We start from the raw sequence: 24,082 nt of genomic DNA, 5'->3' as shown, positions 1-24,082 counted from the left end.
GTTAACGTATAGCAGATCTCAACCCATCTTACATCACAAACTGTTAACCCCAATATTTCATGATCTGAATGGGGGAATTAAGGTTGGATTTTGTCTCCGACGAATCAGATTTCTGGACATTGTCAACATCAAGATTCCATCGCATGGTTTCATAACAATCAACCTGTACATGGATCTCTGATTAAATTCTAGCCACTACCATGAAGCTCCCGGTCAGCAAGAGTTGTATTTTTTCTGTTTAAGCGGGCACCTAGTTTTTCTAATACATGGATGTAATTCTCCCCATGTGGCTCAAAAGAAGCATGATGCCCCTGGGTTCCTGAACCTTGACCCAACACCACCCATTTATTTGTGACAATTTATGCCCAAATTTATCTCAAACAAAAGGTATGCCCAGATCTGTAACACAAGCAGCTGAACAATTAAAAAATATAAATATCCTAGCCTTCTTTTTCATACGACTCATGAGATTCTACAGCAACAAAAATGATTTTACATTGTTTTTCACACACACATGAACCAGAGCTGCTAGGCAGCAATATTCCACCATTTGACAATAACTATAACGATAAAGAATGACTACCAGACCATATCCTTTACTACATAATGGAATACTAATGTGCAAACAAATGCCACCATTGCTCCTGAAGTATTCATATCATCGAGTAAGAATGGTTGCATGTTTATCACCTTTTCCAATCCAATGAAACTGATGTTATAACGCATTACACATGCTATGAAAGAAATTGATGAGAACAATATTACATTTGCTCTTACTGCAAATCAACACCAACAAATCTATAATAGGTTCATGCATAAAGCAAGTGAATTTGAAAAAGAAACCAGAACCTTATTAAGTGATCCTAATTCCATGCGAAGTTGCCTAGGAAAAATAGAAGTGGAGGATCAAGGTGGATTCCAAATAATAGTAATATAATACTCCTTCAAGGTAAAAAAAATGAAATCTAGTGGGTACAAGCATTTTGAATAATAAACAAAATTAAGATCTAACTATATACGTGCAATACATGTTTCTAAAATTCAAAGTATGTATGAATATATGTAAATAAAAGTTTTGCTTAGGTCATAATTTTTTCATACTTCACAAACATCTTATCCTGTCAAATCATTGGTGCACATCCCCATTGTGCAGGATTTTTTTGGAACTTCCTATCTCCACTTACATCATGGATAGCATACAGCAAAAGTTAATTAAAATTCAATAGACTTCTATGAGATGACATGAGTGACGATCGGTGCAGGTTTATGGCATTGAGCATCATCTACTAACCCTTCAAAATGATGATTTTCATTTGGACCAAGTACATCTCAAGCTGCAAGCACAATAAAATCACCATGGGCTTGGAGCCCACCATCTCTCCACGTTCCTGCATGTGAAGAATTAACCAGTGCCCCAAGTCAGAACTACTGCTAACCTTATTCATGTAGACCTTACTAAAAATTCAGAAAATATCCAGAGTATCCATTTTTGTTAACCTAGCTATCTGCAGTCCAAGACAGAGCGTGACCATAATCCACACTACAACACATGAATATAGCTACCTTATGGGGCATATATGCCTAATCCTCATATCTTCTTGTTTGGAAAAGAGTTGACCATTTGCACATAGTATAGAATGGCGAAGATTGAACATGCTCTCGTACAATTGGGGAATGGTGTGGAGCTCCATAAGCGACGGCGGCGATGCCGGCTACAGTTGTTCTGACAGGAACTAATTTGCTTACTCTTCGTTTTCAGTTAACCACATAGTACTACACTTCCATATACAAAATCAGGAGAGGAAGGTACCTTCTGTACGCCCACTGCACGGGAGAGTTTTGTGGCGGACTGTATACCTGGACGCGATAATCTTGTTTCGAAGGAGCGCCCAACTGCGGCATGGAGGTCAGAGAGGGGTGAGAGCCGGACCGGCGTGATTCACACAGTGCAAACCTGATAAACAAAATGCAAAAGTCCAGCACCTGGTTTACTGCAAGGAGCTCGCTGGTGTCCAGATTCAACCCGAGGTAGACTTGCCCATTATCTCGCCCTTCCGCCATCGGATCGGCGGGATGTCCCCTGCTCAGCCGCTCCCGTCGACAGGTACGGCCGTCCGCGACTGCAGGCATTGTGGCAGCGAGGGACTCTTGGAGATGCGATCGAGCAGCCTACCCCTTGACTTGCAGAGGCAGGAGCTGATACGGACGTCGATCCCACTGAGGGGCCCGGCGGAGTGCTGGTGCGGACTTGATGATTCGACACATGAAGTCGAATAGATCATAACCCGGCACCGCCGCCGACATCAGCGGGGTCCCGTCGCATGGGTCGTGGTCTAGGCTCGGGGGTCGTGTCGACGGCGGCATGGAGGTAAGAGATGTGAGAGCCTGCTGGGCGTGCCCTTCCTCCCCTCCCTTCCTTCTGTTCTCCCTGGAACCGCAGCAGGCCATGGAGGAGCTCAGCCGCCGCTGTCGTCCCTCCGACTCTCGCCGGAGCCGTCCGTCGTCGACCCGATCCTGCTGCCATCCGCCAGATCCACAGCAGCCCCGCCGGAGACCACAACTTGGCCATCACCGTTCCCTCGAGATGCCGCCGCCTCCCCGTGTTGACCGCGTCGCTCACCTGCATTCAGGGATCTTTCGATATCGGATTGTGTTTTCCTTTCCTTGGATTAGGAAACGATGTACCGGGTCGACGCGGGGCGCGCGTAACGTTTGGTACGGCAGAGTTTTCGTCTGCCCAGGTAAATTGCTAAGCGCGTTTTTGGCTCTGGATTAGATTAAATTAAGTGATTCTGATCGTGTGGTTATAATTGAGCTATGTTGTTATGTGTACGTTAGGCTGGGTACACTTAGCGATGTACATGTTTTCTTCTTTAATAAGTAGTAGAGATGGTTTACCTATGAATTTCTTTAAATCCATTATTTGTTTCCTCAAAATCTATTATTTATTTCCTAAAGCAAATTGCATTAATGAGAGAAATTCACTGATTTGGTTAAGGTAGGAAAAAAAATCTATTATTTGTTTCCTAAAGCAAATTGCATTAATGGAAGAGATCCGTTGATTTGGCTAAGGTAGGAAAGAATCTATCATTTGTTTCCTAAAGCAAATTGCATTTATGAAAGAGATTCGTTGATTTGGCTAAGCTAGGAAAGTTAGATGCGTGATCTTTTGTCATTACGAAAGTGTTGAAAATAAACCGTATTAAATCCATTATTTGTTTCCTGAAAATCTATTATTTATTTCCTAAAGCAAATTGCATTAATGAGAGAAATTCATTGATTTGGTTAAGGTAGGAAAGAATCTATTATTTGTTTCCTAAAGCAAATTGCATTAATGGAAGAGATCCGTTGATTTGGTTAAGGTAGGAAAGAATCTATTATTTGTTTCCTAAAGCAAATTGCATTAATGGAAGAGATCCGTTGATTTGGCTAAGGTAGGAAAGAATCCTAAAGCAAATTGCATTTATGAAAGAGATTCGTTGATTTGGCTAAGCTAGGAAAGTTAGATCCGTGATCTTTTGTCATTAGAAAAGTGTTGAAAATAAACCATATTAAATCCATTATTTGTTTCCTGAAAATCTATTATTTATTTCCTAAAGCAAATTGCATTAATGAGAGAAATTCACTGATTTGGTTAAGGTAGGAAAGAATCTATTATTTGTTTCCTAAAGCAAATTGCATTAATGGAAGAGATCCGTTGATTTGGCTAAGGTAGGAAAGAATCTATTATTTGTTTCCTAAAGCAAATGCATTTATGAAAGAGATTCATTGATTTGGCTAAGCTAGGAAAGTTAGATCCGTGATCTTTTGTCATTAGGAAAGTGTTGAAAATAAACCGTACCGGACTACCAACTCCTCCATTAGGTTTTTTTTCGCTGGTTAATCTTGGTAGGTCTTTTTTCGTTGGTTAACCTTCGTAGGTCTATTTTTTTGGTACGTGGATGGGTGCGGGTTGGGGCCTCAGGAGGAGGTTTTTTCGGTTTCTGGTGGATAAGTCAGAGGTGGGAGTGAGGACGAAAAAAAATCGGACGAAAATGGTGGGACGAAAATAAACCCGGAACGGAGACTACCAACTGCTCCATTAGGAGTAGAGATTAGCTTTAGGATAAGTGCTATGCACACGACACGCCATTTTATATACACACACGATGGTTAAATATGGCCGGACATACGTATGATTGAGCAAGTCGCCGTCCACTGGTATGAGCTACGTATAGGAAAACAAGGATAAGCAAGGTCTGTGTGATTTTCTGTGTCTGATATAAATTGCAAGAGTGCTAATTTACATATTGTTGTAAACGCGATATTATCAAATATCTCGCTAATATAATATATATGGACATGTTTAATTATTTTTCTCCTGTATTCTCCATGCAATAGTTGTAGTTGCACCGATCATGTTGTTTTCATGTGCAAACAACATCAAAAGTAGGTTAAAATGGCCTCAAACAAGTTGCTTATCCTTTCAGATCATCGCAACAGAATGACGGTGCAATCGCAATGGAGCTGGAGGTTGAACCGAGGAATAATCATAACCGTGATGAAGCTCTTCGTACAACAATGGATAGTTGAAGGTGAGGCCATGCAATGTTGCCATAGAATACGGGCATCTTCGCCACGTGTCATTGTTTTCAACATATATATGTGTATGTAACATATTTGACTCCCAACTTGGTGGTAGTGGACATAATAAATTTTGTAGATTACTTTTTCTGGTCTACTGTAATATATGTGAGTAGACAACAGTGTTGAAATAAATTAGAGAGGAACTGGCAATATGCTCTCAATAAGATGGTGCTGGAAGTCAGTGCAGTATATTAATGAACATTTGATTATTGATCAATGTATATATATTCCTGGCTCAGGCTTGATTGATTCGGTGGTTGTTGATGTCGGCACCGGGAGCGGCATCCTCGCTATCTGGAGCGCTCAAGCCAGCGCCAGGACGATGGTGAGGTTTTCTTTAGATGCTATTTGTAGGAGCAGAATACATGTTCTGTATCATGCAGTCTTGCCTTCACATGCAATGGCTATAATTTGAATCTGCATGCTTGTTTCTTTTGTTGGTAGAAAACTGTAGCGGTGCTTCACCTCTTCTCTGAATATATTAAATATATTAAATGTTCATTGCTAACTAAAATACCCTCGTGTTACAACCCACTCTCTGCTATTTGTAATATTAGTCATTAGTGTTATTATTTGTAAACCAGATTGACACAACATTGTTTCCTAGATAGTTTGGACTATCTGGATTTTTTGTAGAGTATGCGATCATATTTAATCAATACAATTTTTTTGCTTATTGGTTAACTCCAATGATTGTATTTGATGCGCCATGAAAAAAATTGACCTATCAGAAATAGAAAAATGCAATGTTTGCAGCACTCCATATTTCTGTATATATTCTGTCATATTGTGTTTTGTGAGGGTAAAATTAGGAAGTACTGCCATTAATAAATTTGGCTTTAGAATTTTTTTGGATGAAGTGGAATTTTACATGTCTGTTAATGAAATAAAAAGTCCTCATTTCGCATCCTCATAATTATATAAACTGCTATTTATAGATCCTACATCACCTAAGTATAAGATTTTTACATGTGTTGTAGAGTAGTACCATACAGTTTAAAACAAGAGATTACGTCATTCCATTTAGAGGGTATTAACTTAATGGTAATGTTTGTATTAATTTGATTGTCTTATGAGCTACTTCTGTGGCATCTGACTGGGTCAATCACTACACTGTCATGGAGTGCATACAATTCCGGATACTTTTGCTTGTCTGGGAGCTCTGCGGAAATGAGTCGGTCATACTGCTCCGGGACGAGAAGCTTGTATGTTGAATCCATGATCAACAACAAATGTGCGTGTGGGAGGCCCCTCTTTTGGAACTCGACTACGTACACATAAGCAACAACAACACCCAGGACCATTTTCTTGAGCAACAGGTCTTTCATAGCCTCTAGCTTGCCGTAGAACACGCGGGCCACAATATCAGGACAATCTTGCGCCGTCTGACCAGGAAGCAACTCATTCGTTATCTCTTCCCATTTAGGGTTGCAAGTCATGGTCAAGAAGATGTCAGGCTTCCCGTATGTATGGACAATTGGCATGGCATCCATATGTCTCTTCTTCATGTCGCGGTCACCACCAGGGTAAGTTTCAGGGAGCACTATTCTTACCCCAACAGCGCTTGCTCGCGTCTCCCCCGATGTGATCGCATCAACAACTCCTTTATACAAGTCGGCACAGATCTGCGTCTGGTTCTTCCTGTACCACCTCAACCGACAACTCTCAATCTTGATGTACATGTCAACCGCCCATTGCTGCAGTAGGCGTGCTCCACAGAGTATGGGATTGAAGATCCCAGGCCGTGTTTGCAGCATGTAACAGTAATAGTCTCTCACGGAGACGCATAACCTGCTATTCCCCTCTGCACATGTTTGAGTAACATCGCATGAGCATTCTTTTGAGAAATAAGATATTATTTGTAAAAAAATGGGACACAAACAACATACCTGCATCCTCATCATCATCATGGCCCAGTCTTGGATGTTGTACAAGCTCCCAAGAAACATTACGTTTAGGTAGCTTCGGATGCCAACCTAGCTCCCCCCTTGGATAGAATAAGGGATAAGACAACGGGTCATATGCTCCTGAGGTCACACGTATACTATGCCTTTCGTTGTTGTTACCACAAAGTGTTATCCCGCGATCAAACCTTTTGGCTAGGTCATTGCCCTCAACCCAAATTGCAGCGATCTCAGATGACACCGGTCTATTATATCTTCTTTGGTCAAGCCTCTTATCGGTGTTTAGGTCTATCCTATAATCATCGAGGTTGTCCTTGTGTGCACCCAAACTCCTAAATTGCTGGGAGTATGGGTTTTCTTTGAGTATGTCTACCAAACTCTTCACGACATCCTGGTCTAATTGCTTGGTGGCCGCCTTACGATGAGTTATGTTTGGGTCGTCATCATAGAAGTACAACTGCAGATGTTCTGGACGGGAGCTTGGCCCGAACGAATGCACGTTGTGGTAGATGGTGCCGTGTGCTCGGAATGTGTACACCCCAGACTTCATGTTTGTGTAGTTTTCATCAAGGCTGACGCCAAGGGTTGTGAAGGCGAAATGCCCGTTGGAGAACCGTATGTTCTCTCGAAAATGTCTAGAATCTGCATCCATGCTGGACCATAGCCTCATAAGCTCTGGGATTGGTTCCGGATGCTTAAGCTGAATCTGGCCATTGCAACAGCAGAACCCGCCAGTCTCAGACTCAAACTTCCTGGCCTTGCAGTGTTTGCAATTTTCAGCGAGTTTCAGGATGTGAGTGATGTCTGGGATGTTTGAGTAGACACTGTCAAATGGATCAATCTCGCTAGGATTAGCGCTAGACATGCTTGCTTCCTCGTCATCATCCAATATGTCATTATCGGATCCTACGGGCATTTGTTGAAACATCGCGTTTAAAACAAGAACAAATAATAATTCTAACTACAATAAAGCTCCACAATGTCATAGTTTAGAGTTGGCCACACCTTTGTTGCGAAACATGTAGTACTCCTCATCCATCAAGTTGGGTGCTGCCGGCTCATCGCCCATGGTGCCGCTTAAGAATACATCGATGTCTTCTGCATTGTCGTCGTACCAAATGCGACATTAGATCACATATTGTTAGAACAGGCTTGCTGAGAATGAGCATAAGAAAGTGACAATCGCAATTTCATACCATCGGCACCGGCAGTGTATCTCGGCATGTTTGTCCCCGGATCGCCATCAGATGAATCATCTTCTGCGGCACGAGAGACGGGTGATGCGCGGCTTGGGGAAGCGGGACATTCAGATGTTGAGTTTGCTAGGTCTGAAAGGGGGATTGCGATGCATTCTTTGCACGGTGTTTTTTCCTTCTTTCATAACTGGCCTTCCTCTGAGCACTTGACTCCCCCTTCTCAATCACTGACATGCTTTTGCGGCGCTGAACGCGCTTCTCTCGTAGTTTTTCATTTTTTGTTTCTCTGACATCCCCCGTTACTTCGTCCTTTTTCTTCTGATAACATGCTCTGCTACATGCGTTTTTCTGCTCCCTTTGCTCGTTTGTTAATTTACATTTCCGCTCATTGTCACTTTGCCTCCTGCTAGAACAGCGTTATGGGGGACACCAGACTCGTGTAAAGTTGAAGGGGGGAATGTTGCTTCCTCACGCAATAATTCTGTAACGCTTTGGCTATTCAGGTTGTCTGGTTCATCTACTATTTTCAAAACATAGTTAGAACATCTTGATTTTAAGGCGCTGGAGGAGTGTCATTTCGAATATATGGGCCTGATGTCGAAAGGGATACTCAAGGTAAGCTTATACCTGAATTCGTAAGTGGACGTTTGTTTTGATCTTCGATACGCTTCTCCTTTTTCCTCCAATAAGCAGCTCGCCGCAGGGCGTTTCTATGGTCTCTCTTGCGTTCTTCTTCCGTAATTTGCTCTGTTTCTTGGGTGTCATTCAAGATCACACCTGGTGACATTCAGGACATTCCCAAAGATTAGAGAACAAAACAGACTGATGCTAGCAATTGCTGCATTAGCAGGCCCAAATATGATTACCTTGTAGATCGTTGTCAGCAATGATACCAGATGTGACCGTAGTTGTAGCAGAAAATGTTGACGCATCATGCAAGAATGATGTACAGTTAGAGCCTGTTTGGTTGTCTGGTGAACCAAAGTTGTCCAAACATATTAATGCTTAATGGTTAAGACGATACTGAAAGATAATGGTTAAAACATTATAAGCTTACCAGATAAATAAAGGGTCTGTGCATTTTCATCTTGGACATTAGGTTGTTTTTTCCGCCGATAGGAAGCCCTACTTAGGGCGTTTCTATGGTCTCTCTTGTGTTCTTCTTCTGTTTTTTGATCTGTTTCTTGAGTGTCATTCAAGATTACATTTACATCTGGTGTCACTCAGGACATTCCCGAAAAGTAGAGAATAAAACAGACTGATGCTAGCAATTGCTGTATGAGTAGGCACTATTACGATTACCTTGTAGATCACGATTACCTTGTAGATCGTTGTCGTTAATGAGACCAGATGTGACCGTAGTTGTAGCAGGAAATGTTGACGCACCATGCCAGAATGAGGTATAGTTAGAGCTAGTTGGTTGTCTGGTTCACCAAAGTTGTCCAAACATATTAATGCTTAATGGTATAATGGTTAAATCATTTTAAGCTAACCTGATAAATGAAGGGTCTGTGCATTTTCATCTTGGACATTAGGTTGTTTTTTCCGCCGATAGGAAGCCCTCCTCAGGGCATTTCTATGGTCTCTCTTGCGTTCTTCTTCGGTTTTTTGATCTGTTTCTGGGATGACATTCAAGATTAAATTTACATCTGGTGTCATTCAGGACATTCCCGCAAATTAGAGAAAAAACAGAAACATGCCTACAAGTGTTGTATGAGTAGGCACAATATGATTACCTTGTAGCTCGTTGTCATTAATGAGGCCAGATGTGGCCGTAGTTGTAGCGGGAAATGTTGATGCATCATGCGAGAATGATGTATAGTTAGAGCTAGTTGGGTTGTCTGGTGAACCAAAGTTGTATAATGATGGCACTCATGTCATTCTCTCAAAACCCAAATGAAAAAACACAAACAGGCATCAAACGACCATGGAGATGGCAAGATGATATTACCTTGTTTATCTTTCACACAAATGACACCCGATGTGACCGTAGCATCATGAGGGTATGTTGTACCATTAGGCGAGACTGATGTATAGTCTGAGCTAGCTGGACTATCTGATTCATCAAGATTGGTCAGTATTTATTTCAATTGCTGAAAAATGAATAACATCATGCAAACAGTAGATGATTTTTAAAATAGTCTTACTTGAAACACCGAGGTGACGTGGATCAATTTTCATCTGATGATAGCTCTGGTGGGTTTGTTTATCTCCTTATCTTCTTGAACATTTGTGATATCACATAGAGTCTGGCGACGAACTGACTGCCCAATGACTTGTTGGTTATCCAAACCATCTAACTTGTTATTGCGATAAGACGCCCGCCTACGAGCGTTGATAAGATCCCTATGATCTATTAAGCATCATAGTATGAGCATCATATTATCTTTACTATGGGATATAGGTTAATACAACGAATCCCTCGCATCAAGCTAAGAGTAGCCAGCAAAGTCACGTTAAACAACTCACCAGAATTTGCAACTAAAGGCTGATTCTCCTTTTGTAGGCTGACAATATCCTCATCTTTTTTTCTTCCGATAAGCTGCACGCTTCCGTGCGTTGTACTTCTCCCTTGCTTCCTCAGCATATTTTTTGCATTCATTAATCCAAGCTCCAGTTTCAAGGTGCTCGGAAGCTGTGTCGTCTGCATCATGTTATAAATACAAATCAAAAAACCCATAAACCTCATTGACAGGCCACCCAATAGGCCGGTTTGGAAGGTGGCTAACATGCCTATGGATACCTTGAGTATCATCTCGCAGCTCTGTCAGGCCACCAGCATGATCGAGTGTTAGATTACTCGGAGCCGTTAGACCATCAGCATGGTCTCCAGGCCTTAGCAATTTTGATACATCTGTAGAGTTGTAGTCAGCATGAATACAAAACCAATCTGACCTGGTTCCGAGTAGGCGACAAAGTATGCAGGCAAAGTAAACAGATATCTTCACTCAGACCTTTACCTGTTTCCGTCGTGTAAATAGTGTCAACATTTTCAGCTACGGTTACGATGCTTGGATTATATTCTTCATTATTTGTCTCCTTCGTAGGGCCTGCATCACATTAAGCATGATTCATGTCATTGTCAGAAATGCACGTCAGGCAATACTTCTCACTTTTTCTTCACACAGTCTAGTACCCGGTTCCGTCGCGTAACTACCGTCAACTTTTTCATCAACGGGTATGAAGGTTGCACTGTATTCTTCAATATTTTTCCTGCTCGCTTCGCCTGCAACATATTATGTATCAACATTCTTGTTACTGTCAGAAATGCACGAATAACTGGTACAGTGCTTAATACCTGTAGTTAGGTCCTCTTCTTGTTGATGTTCACGGGCTTTGCTTTTTGAATTACCCATACGCACCTGGAATGACCGTTGTGTCCTACTTGTGTCTGGCCGTGGTGTTTTTGAGGTCTGGAAAAAGCATAAAGAAAACCTGACTCGGATGGAGAGAGTACATGCAAGATGAAAACAAGATAGATGGCGCATGCACACGATGGTAATTTACTTCAAGTTTTATCACAGTTTATCATTATCATTCAGTTGCTTTACACGGTTTTATCAGAAACATTAAACTATTTGCTTCCCAACCATCTCATCTGTAGGGTGGTGTAACTTATTTTTGTCAGCCACAATCGTTCATCATTGGCATGAACGAAATGGTGACCATATGGTTGATTGAAAGCCATATAATTCTGGTAATCCATTGCACCCTTCAAATATGTTAAATATGCTCCTATCATTCTGGTAATTCATTGCTCCCTTCAAATATGTCAAATATGGTCCTATCATGGAACAGGTTACTTTTCTGTTTGACACTATAGCTAAGCCAGGCAAAATTCTTTCTGTCTTAATTCGGTTGTGGTTGAAAAATGCAAAAAGATTAGTGTCCTTACGTGCTGCTGTTTTAATTTACAGTTTTGACAGAGATATGTTTTGGCTGGCTGGTAGCTTGCTTCTACAAAGAAGGTGCAGCCACCACATGGTTCCAAAGAGTATAACATATGGCTGTATGGAACTGGTATCTTTTCAGATTCTACTATTTGCGTCTACATAGAAGGTGAAGCCATCAGATAGAAGATTTTCAGATTCTACTATTTTTGCGACTACTATTGATGCAGCGTCCTGTAATGCCTGTGATGGCTGTAAATTATTATCTGTTCATGGGGTGTGTGTATGAAATGTGATGGCTGTAAAATTCAAATTATACCTGGACGTGAGTGTCGCTGTTCATGAGATGGCTGTTTGTAATGTGTTACCTGGACGTGAGTGTCTCTGGCACCGGATCCTGGACGCCTAAGGCGGCGGCTGGTGAAAGGGATCCACTGATCCTGGAAGTCCTGGACGTCTCCGGCGACGGGTCCTGAAAGGGATCGGCGCCGGATCCTGGACCAGCGCCGGATCAGTGGAGTCCGGCGCTTGTGATGTGCGATTTACGCGCCGGATCAGTGCCAGGGCGGCGCGGCGGTGAATGGAACGAGCGGTGGCGGTGAAGGGACGAAGGGCGGCGGCGGTGAAGGGACGAAGGGAGGCGGCGGGCAAAGGAGGGCACAGAGTCGGGCGACTGTTTCTCGCTCGAGGGCACGAAACCTCGCTCGAGGGCGCAGAGTCTCCTTTTTTTCGCTGGTTAATTTTTGCCGGCTTTTTTTCGCTGGTTTAATTTCGTTCGAGTCAGTTGGATGCGACGGGATTTTGGGTGCGTGGGGGCGGGTGGGGTACTCGGCTGGAGCTTTTTTTTGGTTCATTGCGGCTGAGCGGGAGGTAGGAGAAAGAACCAAAGAAGTATCAAAAAAGACCATAGTAGATGGGACGAAAATAAAACCCGGAACGGAGACTACCAACTGAGACATTAGGAGTAGAGATACTGCCGGATTTAGTTTACAGGCGTATTATACAGGCCACAGAAGATTTCCGCGCGGAAAAGAAACGATGTGTAGAAGCGTGTATCTTAAACCCGCCGCATACAAACGTAACAGGGAATACCCGCGTAAATAATACAGACCCAATACGACGACGAACCAAGCACTTGGAACCAACTCACCTGACTTGTTCTTATGGAGGTATTTTGGTGGAAAACTCAATGCAATCGGGGCCTAAGTGCAATTAAAAAAAATCATATTTGTCTCAAGCGACATCAATGGTGCCGAAACCAAATTTTACCACTCCACATAGTTCAGCATCATTTGACATACATAGCTTATACTCAGGGAGGAACAAACGTCATGTCCATGCAGAAATCACACACTAGAAAATCCTTCATATTTGAAATTCAGAGTTATCGTACATGACTGTCGGAACTCTTAAGATGCAGCAGCACCCAGCAGCATGGTGCACGTAGTGCGACGGTGTCCAGCGATGCCACAATTCTTGCAGCTTTCAGGTTTGCGGGGCCGTTTAGCATGTCACCTCCCTCAGGGCAGGTAGTCTTCTTATGACCTAGCAGTTTGAAGATGCTGTAGAACCTTGTCCTTTTACTCAGTCATTCATATGATGCCTTCTCCCTACTTGAGCATGGGAACCAGGTTTGTTGCTCGGAGCCGACAGTCAGCAAGTGCATCCCAGTTACCGGAAAGGGTCACACTGTTCTCGTTGTCAATCATCTCTCCCTCAATGTTGACATTTGTGCCCGCCAATGCAATGTGGTTGCGATTCGCCTCAACAACTTGTCTCTCCTCATAGTCAAGCACATCTCTTGTTTCGGGCTTTCAGCTAGCGGTGATGCCTCCACACTTATATCCTTTATCTGACCCAGCACGAGCGCATACGTCACGACGGATTAATCCCCAAACCTAACCAGCTCCATGCATGGCATCTAGGTAAAGGGTCGAGCTCCGACAGATGAAAGATTGGTTCACGGCTTGATCTCTTTGGAAGTGAGCAAGGTGCTGGGCCAGGATGTCCCTAGCATTTTCCCTCCATCTCTTGAGGATGTGCCGCTTCGATATCTGCGTCCCGCCAACATAATCTATCACCTGAAACATGCAAACTGAAACATTATTTTCACGGACAGATGAGCAACAACCAACATTGTGATGTCCCAAAATACCTTGAAAGCATGGCAGCACAGCATTCCCATGTGGGTGAAATGCCCGCATTCACACTCGAACCACTCGCCATCGTCCAACATGGTCACCTCATAAACAACCTTGCTCCACTTCCCACAGTTGTCGACATTGTTGTGTCTTGCAATGTACTTCTTCCTTTCAATTTCCTCGACCTAGTAAGCCCCATCCTCGAAAACATTGCAGGGCATTTGCACCGGCAAGACCGGCTGTTTTGCTGCTCAGGCTTCCCCTGCAAAAGGAAGTTATCAGCTGCAGTTAAGATAGCCGCATAGCCAATGAACAAGCGAATTACAAGAAAACAAGTGTTGTCTTATGTGTACTCACCAAGCATCCACACACAATTTCTTGCATACCCTTCGTCAGCTCGACATTCAGACCGCTCTTGCCATATCTTATACCAAATCCGAGCTCCCATGAATAAAGATTGTAGAAATCATATGTTCCCCGAGAGTCAAAACTCATTCCAGTTTCTGGCTTGACCACATTGTCCGATGGCTTATCAGCGTACCTCCTGATTGTTTCTTCCAATGGAGTAACTCTGCCAATGCACGGTGTCTATCAGCGGGTGCACGGCCAACTCTCAACCTGCAAAAAAGAAATCCAAGTTTTTTTAGACTCTGCTCACTTGGTAGCAACATCTATTTGTTTAGCATGGTTTCATTCCATTTTTCTGATCAGTGACAAAATCCACCTAAGAACAGACAATGTTATCTGCGAAAAATGGATCAGCATTGCATTTTACAACAACATTAGACAGTGACCAGCAGTAGAAATTTATTCATTTGCCACAGCCTGAGACTTTGAGAGGTCAGACAATTAACACTACTAAGCACAGCTTTAGATATGTGCAACAACATAGACAAATAAATTTGTCAGTCAATTTTCATCTCGTTTTTCTAGCAGGGTATCACATTTCTTGATTTGTGTCATGATTTTATGTACAAACAGACCATATTATCAGTGACACATGGATCAGCATTTACAGCCTCACCACGAATTAGCGATCAAACACCACAAATTAATTTGTTGCCACAGCATCAGGTTCTAAGAGGCCAGCCAATCGATACTAGTAAGCACAATTTCAGACGTCTCCATCGACATAGGCATGTAAATTGCAGAGTCAATCTCACCTCTTAGTCCATCCTGGTGCCTCTGGGTTCACTTTCCCGGAAGATTCCACGGACTGAGTCAAGGACTCCTTTCTCTTGCCTCCTGTGTCATCGCAGGGCACTCGCAGCGGCAAGACCGGCTATTCTGTTGCTCTGGTTTCCCCTGCAATTTTTTTTCCACTCTATCATCTATTTAAATATGAATTCCAGTGCAATAATTATGAAAGAAAATGTCAAAGATAATTTCAAAAGGTTTTAAGTGCTGACCGAGCATCCACAGACGATCTCTTGCAAACACTTTGTCCGCTCGACGTTCAAACGACTCTTGCCATATCTTATACCAAATCCAACCTCCCAAGAATACAAGTTATAGAAATCGTACGCTTCTCCAAAGGAATCAAAACTCATACCAATCTTTGGCTTTATTACATTGTCCGACTGTTTATCAGCGTATCTCCTTATTGTTTCCTCTAAATGAGTGACTCTACCAGCACAGGGTCCTCTATCCGGAGGGGCACGCCCAATTCGTAACCTGAAATTAAAATGCACTGTTTTTTCAGATGCCTTAAACTTATGTACAATGCCAACAGGCGATGGGCAAGACTTCTTTTTTGTTCTTAGCTCATCGAATGCCATGATAGGCTATACAGGTTAATTTCGCACAATGGGCAACAATTTTTAGGTGCCTTCAGTACGAATGCCATTGGGCAATATTTCTTTCATACTAATTTGCAATTAATAACAATAATGATTGCACGTATACCTTCTTGTCCATCCCGGTGCCTCCGGGTTCTCCTTACCGGTGGACTCGGCCGACTGCGTCGGCGACTGCTCCATCTTTCCAGTGCATTTGTTTCGCTCTGAAGAATCACCGAGGTAGAGTTCTGTTGTGTTACCGGGCTCGGGATGGCCAAGAAATCAAAATGTAGAGTTCTACTGGTCATTCACTTGCATTAACTTTTGGATTAACAATGTAGAGTTTTGTTGTGTTACCGGGCTCGGGATGGCCAACAAATCAAAATGATCAGCTGCCCACTAAGGTATTGTTTCACTTACAAGTCGTACTCTCAAATTCAACTTTATTTCTCATACAAAATAGTTCCTTTATATTTTCAAGACTTGGGTAACCAATCAAGTCATGCACAAGAGAAGCACTTTTGAATAGCTCTATATAAACTTTGCTTCTGAGGATTGCTCTACCAAACAATTACCCTCAGATGTAATACTTCCCCTTGAGATGTAGTAATTCACCTTACTATTCCTTTTGATGTTAGATGTGTAACTGTTCTACCGTCAAGAAAGATATTGATTAGTTGCTGGTAATTTTTTCACGGTTTAGCTTTCCAGTTAAATGTGGTCTTGGACACTGAATTTGAAAGGATTTTTCGCCAATTTGTGATTTCACCTACACTTTGTGTGATTAAAAAGCAGAGAAGATGCCCCTGCAAAAAAAAAGCAGAGAAGATGTATAGATGAAGCTGGATAGCTCGTATACTTCCAATTTCAGTACGTGCATATGTCAATATATACGTGGATAAGTGAGAGCTGGTTAGCTAGTACACGTAGATAGAAGCAAGCAACTAGAATCACCTTTGCCTGTTGAGATGCATCGAGCTCACGCCTTCTTCAAGTGTGACCCAACGACCTCCGGCGGCATCTCGCCACCGGCCACGGCCGGGCCCGCCGACTGGGTGCCCGCGCAGTGGTTCCACCTTCTACGAGGGAGCGGGTCGGCCACAGCCTTGGATGCGCCGGAGGCGGGCGGAGCTAGCCGCGACGGCCCCCGTCTTCCCACCGGCCAAGGATACAGCCCCGTGCGGCGCAGCGCGGCTGAAGCGAGCTTGCATGGACCCCATCTTGCCTGCAGTCAAGGCCACTGCCCCACGCGGCGCAGCAGGCCGGAGGCGGGCGGCGGTAGCCGCGACAGCTCCCTTCTGACCGTCAGCTACGGCGCCGAGCGGCGGACCTCACTCCTTCACGGAGCTGTACAAGGAGTGGCTATGAGTGTGGAACAGCAGCAGTCCGCTGGATAAGGCAAGGCAAAAAGATAGTAGTATTCTGTAAATAATTTGGGAAAAAGGAATTGTGGTTGTTTGAGTGGTGGGATCCGTCAGGACACGAGTCCGCTGGTTGGCCCTGCAGCAGACGGCGCGTGTCTGATCCTTAGGTCAGGTTCTCGTGACGGACCCGATCCACGGCTCCGCTCGTCAGCCTAACGTCCATTTCAACAGACGAGCCCGGGGCGCTGGAGTACATCACTGCTCATCCCCGTATACCGCTAGTCGACATCAATTTCTTCCACCCGTATTTTCTGCCATGGACCCACTAGCGCAAATCCCTAGAGCTAGACGTATGACCAAGATAACATGTTCAGATGCAGCCCATCTCAGTAACGCCGCTCTCGACCTTAGTAGTTGTCAGTATCATTATGTATCAGTCATCCTCATTGTTTCATTCTACAGTTATCATTTATAATTAACTTGCCATGCTATTTATCATTTTCTAGTTTCCATAGCATTCTTCATTTGTCAGTCTAGTTATTCTCCATGTTGATTCAGATTTCAATGCTTACTCTTCATTTTTTCAGTTTGTCCATGATAATTTTGGTGAGAAGGCGTTGCAGGTTGGGCCGCTGGAGCAGGAAGCTGCTTCTCCTTATGCATCCATAGTAAGTAGTGTCTCATGGCTGCTTAGTTAGTGATTGCTTAGTACTCCTTTCTTAGTTAGTGGCAGCTTAGTCCTCGTTTATTCTTGTTACAAACTGATGCAAAGATTTTGCACACAGGTCTTCTAGTTTACGCAAACTTATGCAAATAATCCAATCAACCCAGTCACTGATATGACAGGGTGGCCGTGGCATCATATTATTATATATTGTTACTTGTATCATGTTCGTACTATAGCAAATAGCAATCTTGGATCTTTCAATAGTATATCTAAGCACAACTGCACCAGCCAAGGTGAACAAGATAGGAGGTCATGTCTACGATGTAACAAGAGAGTGACCACTATTGTATCAGTCTTGAAGTTAAGTCATTAGTTTTTCCTTTTTATTGTGTCTTGAACAGTTTTGTCTTCACAATGTAAGCTTAGTTATATGGTTACTCACTCTGTCATGGATCTTCAACAGTCTTGTATTCCATCATTTCTTCGCTATTTATTTTTGAGATAAATTTTCAGTCCTTCACTCATTGATTTCATCCCAACATACAAGTCTCTACTCATTTTCTTAGATTTTAGCATCAGTCTTGAAGTTAAGTCATTAGGTTTTTCCTTATTAGTATGTCTTCAACAATTTTTCCTGCACAATGTAGGCTTAGTTATGTGGCTACACACTCTGTCATTTGTCTTCGTTTTTTCCAATAAGTCTCTACTCATTCTGTTAGTTTTAGCATCAGTCTTGAAGTTAAGTCATTAGTTTTTTCCTTATTAGCGTGTCCTCTATAGTTTTGTCTTCAGAATGTAGGCTTAGTTAAGTGGTTTTGGTTCAGGCTTCGGTCATTTTAACCAGGGAGTGGGCATGCATCGTCTGCATCAGTTTTCTTAGTTAGGAATGTTTCAAAAGTTTTGTCTTGTTTTAGACTGACCTTTTTGGTTTTGGACCATGCGTGCAACAAGGAATGCACGCAACAGGATGATGGTTGTCATCGACATTCTCTAAAGAGAAGCCTTCAGGTCAATAAGGATGGTGCTATGGGGGGGGGGGGGGGGGGGTTGCTAGTTGTAGTTTCCCATTATGTTTTAACCATATGTAACCGTAGCCCCACCCTTAGTTTGCGCTACTCTTATTTTGATGTTGTTTGACACCTTATTCACACTGTTCTTAAGTGAACTATATATTTCATGCGCGTGTACGCACGTGTCTGGCTTGTAGGCACTAGAACCTTTTTTTCGAAATAGTATCAGCTATGCGTATGAGTGGTCAGTTACCAACGTTTCTCTTTGAGTGCGTGTTTTTTGTTCTTTTCCTGCTTCCTGATGTTCCAGTGATGTTTATCAAAATATCGAAACAAGGTTTGGTCCTCTATCCCCTATGTAATATCCCCCCTCAGTGTTTCTTTTTTCTATTACACATCATAGTAGGTTTTGAAAAGAACCTATCATCCTTTTCAATGTTCTTTCTTTGGAAGAGATCATCAAATTTTTCCAATGGAAGAACAAGGGACTAAAGTTTTGTTGATGAATTTATTTTTTGTCCCATAGATTTATTTAGTTTTGCATTCTTTTTGTATACACCAATTCCCCTTTTTTGTTCTACTACATTTTGTATATACTAACCAAAATCAAGTATGTACCATGCATAGGTGGTGTAGAAAATTGCGTAGTTGGGTCAGTTTTTTCAGTCAAGAAACATAAAAAATGGAGCTATCTCTAATACCGAACATAACTTGTTTTTGGAGTGGCCCAAGGACACTGTGCATGGGGGTAGCCCAGCCGCGGGGTATCATGTGGGTGCGGTTTGTTGAGAGCACTTAGTTGACGAGTGCTCCTTTGGGAGCCTCCCAACGATCACTTGGGGGTGGGCTACTTGGCGTGCTCTTAGCCACCGCCACGTATCGCACTCTGGGCGCTTCTTCCGGATTTTATTTTTATTTTTCTGGACGCGTTTTCGGCTTCTTAGATGGTTTTCCGGGTTTTTTTTCGACTTTTTGGTTTTCCACCGGTCATTCTTATCTTTTCGACAAACAAATTTTTTGAATTTTGTCCTTCCTTTTTTGCCATTTTTTCTTCTTTTCGACAAAATTTTGAAAACAAAATTGTGAAAAAAACACATTTTTCTGGTTCCGTGAGAGGCATGGTTTTGCTTCCGCGGGAGGCATGGCCGTGCCTCTCGGGAACAAAAAAAAGTGTTTTTCTTCTTCCGTGAGAGACATAGTTTTGCTTCCGCTAGAGGCACGGTCGTGCCTCTCGAAAATAGAAAAAAAAATCGTTTTCTTTTTCTTTTTTCTTCCGTTAGAGACACAGTTTTGCTTCCGCAGGAGGCACGGTCGTGCTAGTTGTAGTTTCCCATTATGTTTTAACCATATGTAACCGTAGCCCCACCCTTAATTTGCGCTACTCTTATTTTGATGTTGTTTGACACCTTATTCACACTGTTCTTAAGTGAACTATATATTTCATGCGCGTGTACGCACGTGTGTGGCTTGTAGGCACTAGAACCTTTTTTTCGAAATAGTATCAGCTATGCGTATAAGTGGTCAGTTACCAACGTTTCTCTTTGAGTGCGTGTTTTTTGTTCTTTTCCTGCTTCCTGATGTTCCAGTGATGTTTATCAAAATATCGAAACAAGGTTTGGTCCTCTATCCCCTATGTAATATCCCCCTCAGTGTTTCTTTTTTCTATTACACATCATAGTAGGTTTTGAAAAGAACCTATCATCCTTTTCAATGTTCTTTCTTTGGAAGAGATCATCAAAATTTTCCAATGGAAAAACAAGGGACTAAAGTTTTGTTGATGAATTTATTTTTTGTCCCATAGATTTATTTAGTTTTGCATTCTTTTTGTATACACCAATTCCCCTTTTTTGTTCTACTACATTTTGTCTATACTAACCAAAATCAAGTATGTACCATGCATAGGTGGTGTAGAAAATTGCGTAGCTGGGTCAGTTTTTTCAGTCAAGAAACATAAAAAATGGAGCTATCTCTAATACCGAACAGAACTTGTTTTTGGAGTGGCCCAAGGACACTGTGAATGGGGGTAGCCCAGCCGCGGGGTATCATGTGGGTGCGGTTTGTTGAGAGCACCTAGTTGACGAGTGCTCCTTTGGGAGCCTCCCAACGATCATTTGGGGGTGGGCTACTTGGCGTGCTCTTAGCCACCGCCACGTATCGCACTCTGGGCGCTTCTTCCGGATTTTATTTTTATTTTTCTGGGCGCGTTTTTGGCTTTTTAGATGGTTTTTCGGGTTTTTTTTTCGACTTTTTGGTTTTCCACCGGTCATTCTTATCTTTTCGACAAACAAATTTTTTGAATTTTGTCCTTCCTTTTTTGCCATTTTTTCTTCTTTTCGACAAAATTTTGAAAACAAAATTGTGAAAAAAACACATTTTTCTGGTTCCGTGAGAGGCATGGTTTTGCTTCCGCGGGAGGCATGGCCGTGCCTCTCGGGAACGAAAAAAATGTGTTTTTTTTCTTCCGTGAGAGGCACAGTTTTGCTTCCGCTAGAGGCACGGTCGTGCCTCTCGAAAATAGAAAAAAAAAAGTCGTTTTCTTTTTCTTTTTTCTTCCGTGAGAGACACGGCTTTGCTTCTGCGGGAGGCACGGCCGTGCCTCTCGGAAACAAAAAAACATGTTTTCTCTTCTTTTTTCTTCTGTGAGAGGCACGATATTGCTTCCGTGAGAAGCACGGCCATGCCTCTCGGAAACGGAAAAAAACTCTTTTTTTTTCTTCCGCGAGAGGCATGGTTTTGCTTCCGTGAGAGGTACGGATTTGCTTCCGCGAGAGGCATGGCCGTGCCTCTCGGAAATGCATTCCGGAAAGGGGAAAAAATGTGCTCCTGATTCGGTTTTTTCTTCCGGTTTTTTCATGAAAAATAAATTTCATCAAAACCCATCAACATGGGATCTAGTTTTGAAGATCTCGACGCGAAGAATCCAACGATGAAAATGATTAGAGTGGGATGCACGGTTTAAGAAATAAAATATTTTGAATAAACGGATCTACGAAAAAAGGGAAAACTCCCATGTTGCGAGAAGTGGCGCATATGCAACGCGCCACTTGTGACAGCCCGAGGAGGTGGGAATGATCTTTGGAAGGAGTACTCCTTAATTAGTGATTTCACAGTTTGCTTGGTGTGAGCGTGTGGGTAACGGGTTAGACACCGGCCTGGTAGGAAGGGGTGGTAGGGGAAAATCTAGCGGGTGGAGTGGGCCAAGAAGCAAATTCGACCTAAACCCCAAATGAAATCAGCGATTTTTTCACCCAGGACCGGACTAGAAACTAACAAAGACACGTGTCAATTAAATGTTGGACAGCGAACCAACCCGGGGTTGGATGGTTAAGAGGACAGTGTTATTCCCAGCCTATCAGGGTTCAAGTCCTGGTGTTCGCATTTATTTCAGGATTTTCGGCGATACACTTTCACTGGGAGGAGACGTTCCCGTCACGTACGAGGAACCTACGGTGACGTCGTAAATCTCAAGATGATATACTGGCTCAATCTCTCGAAGGTGCTCATAGAGATAGGATGTGCGTGTGTGCGTTTATAGGAATAAGTGTATGCGCGTATATATGAGCGTTGCGTCTGTATTGTGTTAAAGAAAACTAAATGTTGGACAAAAACCGGAATGAAAATCAGATGTGTGATGAGTAGACAGTCCCTAAAAGTAAGTTTCTCGAATCAACAGAAATACAGTTCCCACTGCTAGCCACAAACAAACATACATACTGCTGCCGGTCCGCCCCATCTCCGATGGCCACTAGGCCATGGAGGTGCGAGGGACCCCGTTCTCGTTCTTTTTAGATTCAGCGTCTTGGTTGGGGTTGTGTGGCGGCGGCGATGTCCCTTAGTAGAAATAACGTCTTCCATGTTCTATCCCCGTTCTGATGGTGTGTTTAGCATCGTCGGAGGGCGTGTGGAGGTTTGTCTCCGTCGGATCTCGCAGGATTCGGTCGGTGCTGGTCTTCGGTGGATCTCTTTGGATCCGACCTTCGTTCGTTTCCGTTTGAGTGTTTACAGGTTTGATCCTTCTGATCTACAACTTTCTTCGTCGGCGATGGTTGTTACTCTGATGCGCTGGTCCTATGGGGCCTTATCACGACGACTTCTCCCGACTGTCTACTACAACAAGATTTTCCCGGCTCCGGCGAGGAAGGGGCGATGACGGCGGCCTTTGGCTCACTCCCATGCTTGTAGTCGTTGCTAGGTGGTCCATGGACATGGTTGTAATTTTTATTACCTTTGATGTTCTTTGTACTGTCATGATTGAAGATCAATAGATTGAAAGTTTTTCGAAAAAATAGAAATATAGTGCATATATGAAATTGAAACAAAAGATTTGACACGGGGCGCAGCGTGAAACCAAGTTGGAAGAGGGAAAACAAATCTATTTTCAGGTTTCCAGCCATGCGCCACCTCATACGGACATGGATTTCAACTTTCTACCTCTCACTCGCCATGCAAGCATGTGTAACAGCGGCCCTCACCCAAAGGCATGGGTGAACCGGTTCTCTAGCCGTTGGTGGAGGCAGAGTACGCGTCGCTGACTTGCTGGAGGGGCAGTTCCGTGACCAAAGGCGTCGAACATGCCGGACGGCTACGGGCCTCGGAGCATCTACAGTCCGGCGTCGCAAACCCGCTTTAAACGTCCAGGCGGACGGCGTAGTTAGTGACCGGTCATAAAAAGATGACTCAGACGGGCTTCTCAAACGGGTCTTAAAGTTCGGGCTGACCGACACCCCTCATATCTCACGCCCTCCGGCTATTTAAGCCTGCTGACATCCCTCAACCCTAGCCACATCCACCTCTTCCTCTCCGTGTCGCCAACCCGAGCCCATCCATCTCTCTCTCTCTCTTCATTGCTTTTCCCACACCCTCTAGCTATGCCATGACTTGGCAAAAGAAGACCATGTATACTATGCTCATGCCGATGCGCTGGTTCCAGAGTGAGGAGGAGATCCGGTCAAGGCCCACCGCCTGCATCACTGTCAGCCTGCCTCCGGACTCCCCAAGGCCGGAGGAAAAGGAGGAGGAGGAGGGAGAGGAGCAGCTGGCTACGATGGAGATGGAGGATCTGGAGGTGGACAAGGCGGAGCAGCTGAAGGAGGAGCTAGCGCCAACTCCAGGCTTCAACATGGAGGACGCGGAGGCGAAATTCGTGGTCACCCAAAAGGTCGAGATGGCGGAGCAGCAGGCCACCCCGGAGTCCATCCAGGATGAGGCCTATGTGGAGCGCAACCGCCAGTTCATCCGACAAGAACAGTAGGTGACCGACGCGCTTTTTGGCGAACTCGACATGGAGATGGAGGCGAAGACGGAGGCTGACGGGGAGCAGCCGCAGGAGCCGGAACTGTGGATGTCACCCATGTACCTAGAGCTAGGCACGCAGATAGTGGACATCTCTCACGAGGATTAGGGTAGTATAGATTATTTGATCTACTTAGAACGTGAATTTTCTTGTTTGCATGCTTTATATGGACTAGCAAAAAACCCCGTGCGTTGCAACGGGAGAAGAAAATAC

The 24,082-nt window shown here is 43.5% G+C and overlaps 1 protein-coding gene and 1 long non-coding RNA gene across 5 annotated transcripts; both read right to left on the bottom strand.

Annotated features, from left to right (window-relative positions):
- Window positions 1–5,696: 5,696 nt before the first annotated feature.
- On the bottom strand, window positions 5,697–7,599 carry LOC120963560 (uncharacterized). The gene is made up of 4 exons (XM_040388227.1): window positions 7,536–7,599; window positions 6,719–7,436; window positions 6,516–6,613; window positions 5,697–6,430 (listed from the first exon to the last, which is right to left on the bottom strand). The coding sequence occupies exons 1-4, from the start codon at window positions 7,597–7,599 to the stop codon at window positions 5,697–5,699; spliced, it is 1,614 nt and encodes a 537-aa protein (XP_040244161.1).
- A 5,264-nt stretch (window positions 7,600–12,863) lies between these two features.
- Window positions 12,864–16,935, bottom strand: LOC123493807 (uncharacterized). 4 transcript variants are annotated; one of them, XR_012182635.1, is made up of 8 exons: window positions 16,490–16,935; window positions 16,309–16,341; window positions 15,663–15,759; window positions 15,167–15,431; window positions 14,921–15,062; window positions 14,115–14,375; window positions 13,772–14,019; window positions 12,864–13,697 (listed from the first exon to the last, which is right to left on the bottom strand). It is a non-coding gene; the product is annotated as an uncharacterized lncRNA (long non-coding RNA). The 4 variants fall into 4 exon arrangements; XR_012182636.1 differs by lacking the exon at window positions 16,309–16,341; XR_012182637.1 differs by lacking the exons at window positions 15,663–15,759; window positions 16,309–16,341.
- Between the last annotated feature and the right edge of the window lie 7,147 nt (window positions 16,936–24,082).

The sequence above is a fragment of the Aegilops tauschii genome, chromosome 4, assembly GCF_002575655.3.
Source record: "Aegilops tauschii subsp. strangulata cultivar AL8/78 chromosome 4, Aet v6.0, whole genome shotgun sequence".
Lineage (NCBI taxonomy): Eukaryota > Viridiplantae > Streptophyta > Magnoliopsida > Poales > Poaceae > Aegilops > Aegilops tauschii.
This window is presented reverse-complemented; position numbering and strand designations above follow the sequence as displayed.

Bases quoted from the DNA above. Each gene is read 5' to 3' on its own strand.
- LOC120963560 (XM_040388227.1), bottom strand. From the start codon at position 7,599: ATGGGCGATGAGCCGGCAGCACCCAACTTGATGGATGAGGAGTACTAC. The intron at 6,614-6,718 runs GTTTGATCGCGG...ATTCTATCCAAG, and splicing joins GGCAATGACCTAGCCAAAAG to GGGGGAGCTAGGTTGGCATC. The intron at 6,431-6,515 runs GTATGTTGTTTG...AAACATGTGCAG, and splicing joins TGATGATGATGAGGATGCAG to AGGGGAATAGCAGGTTATGC.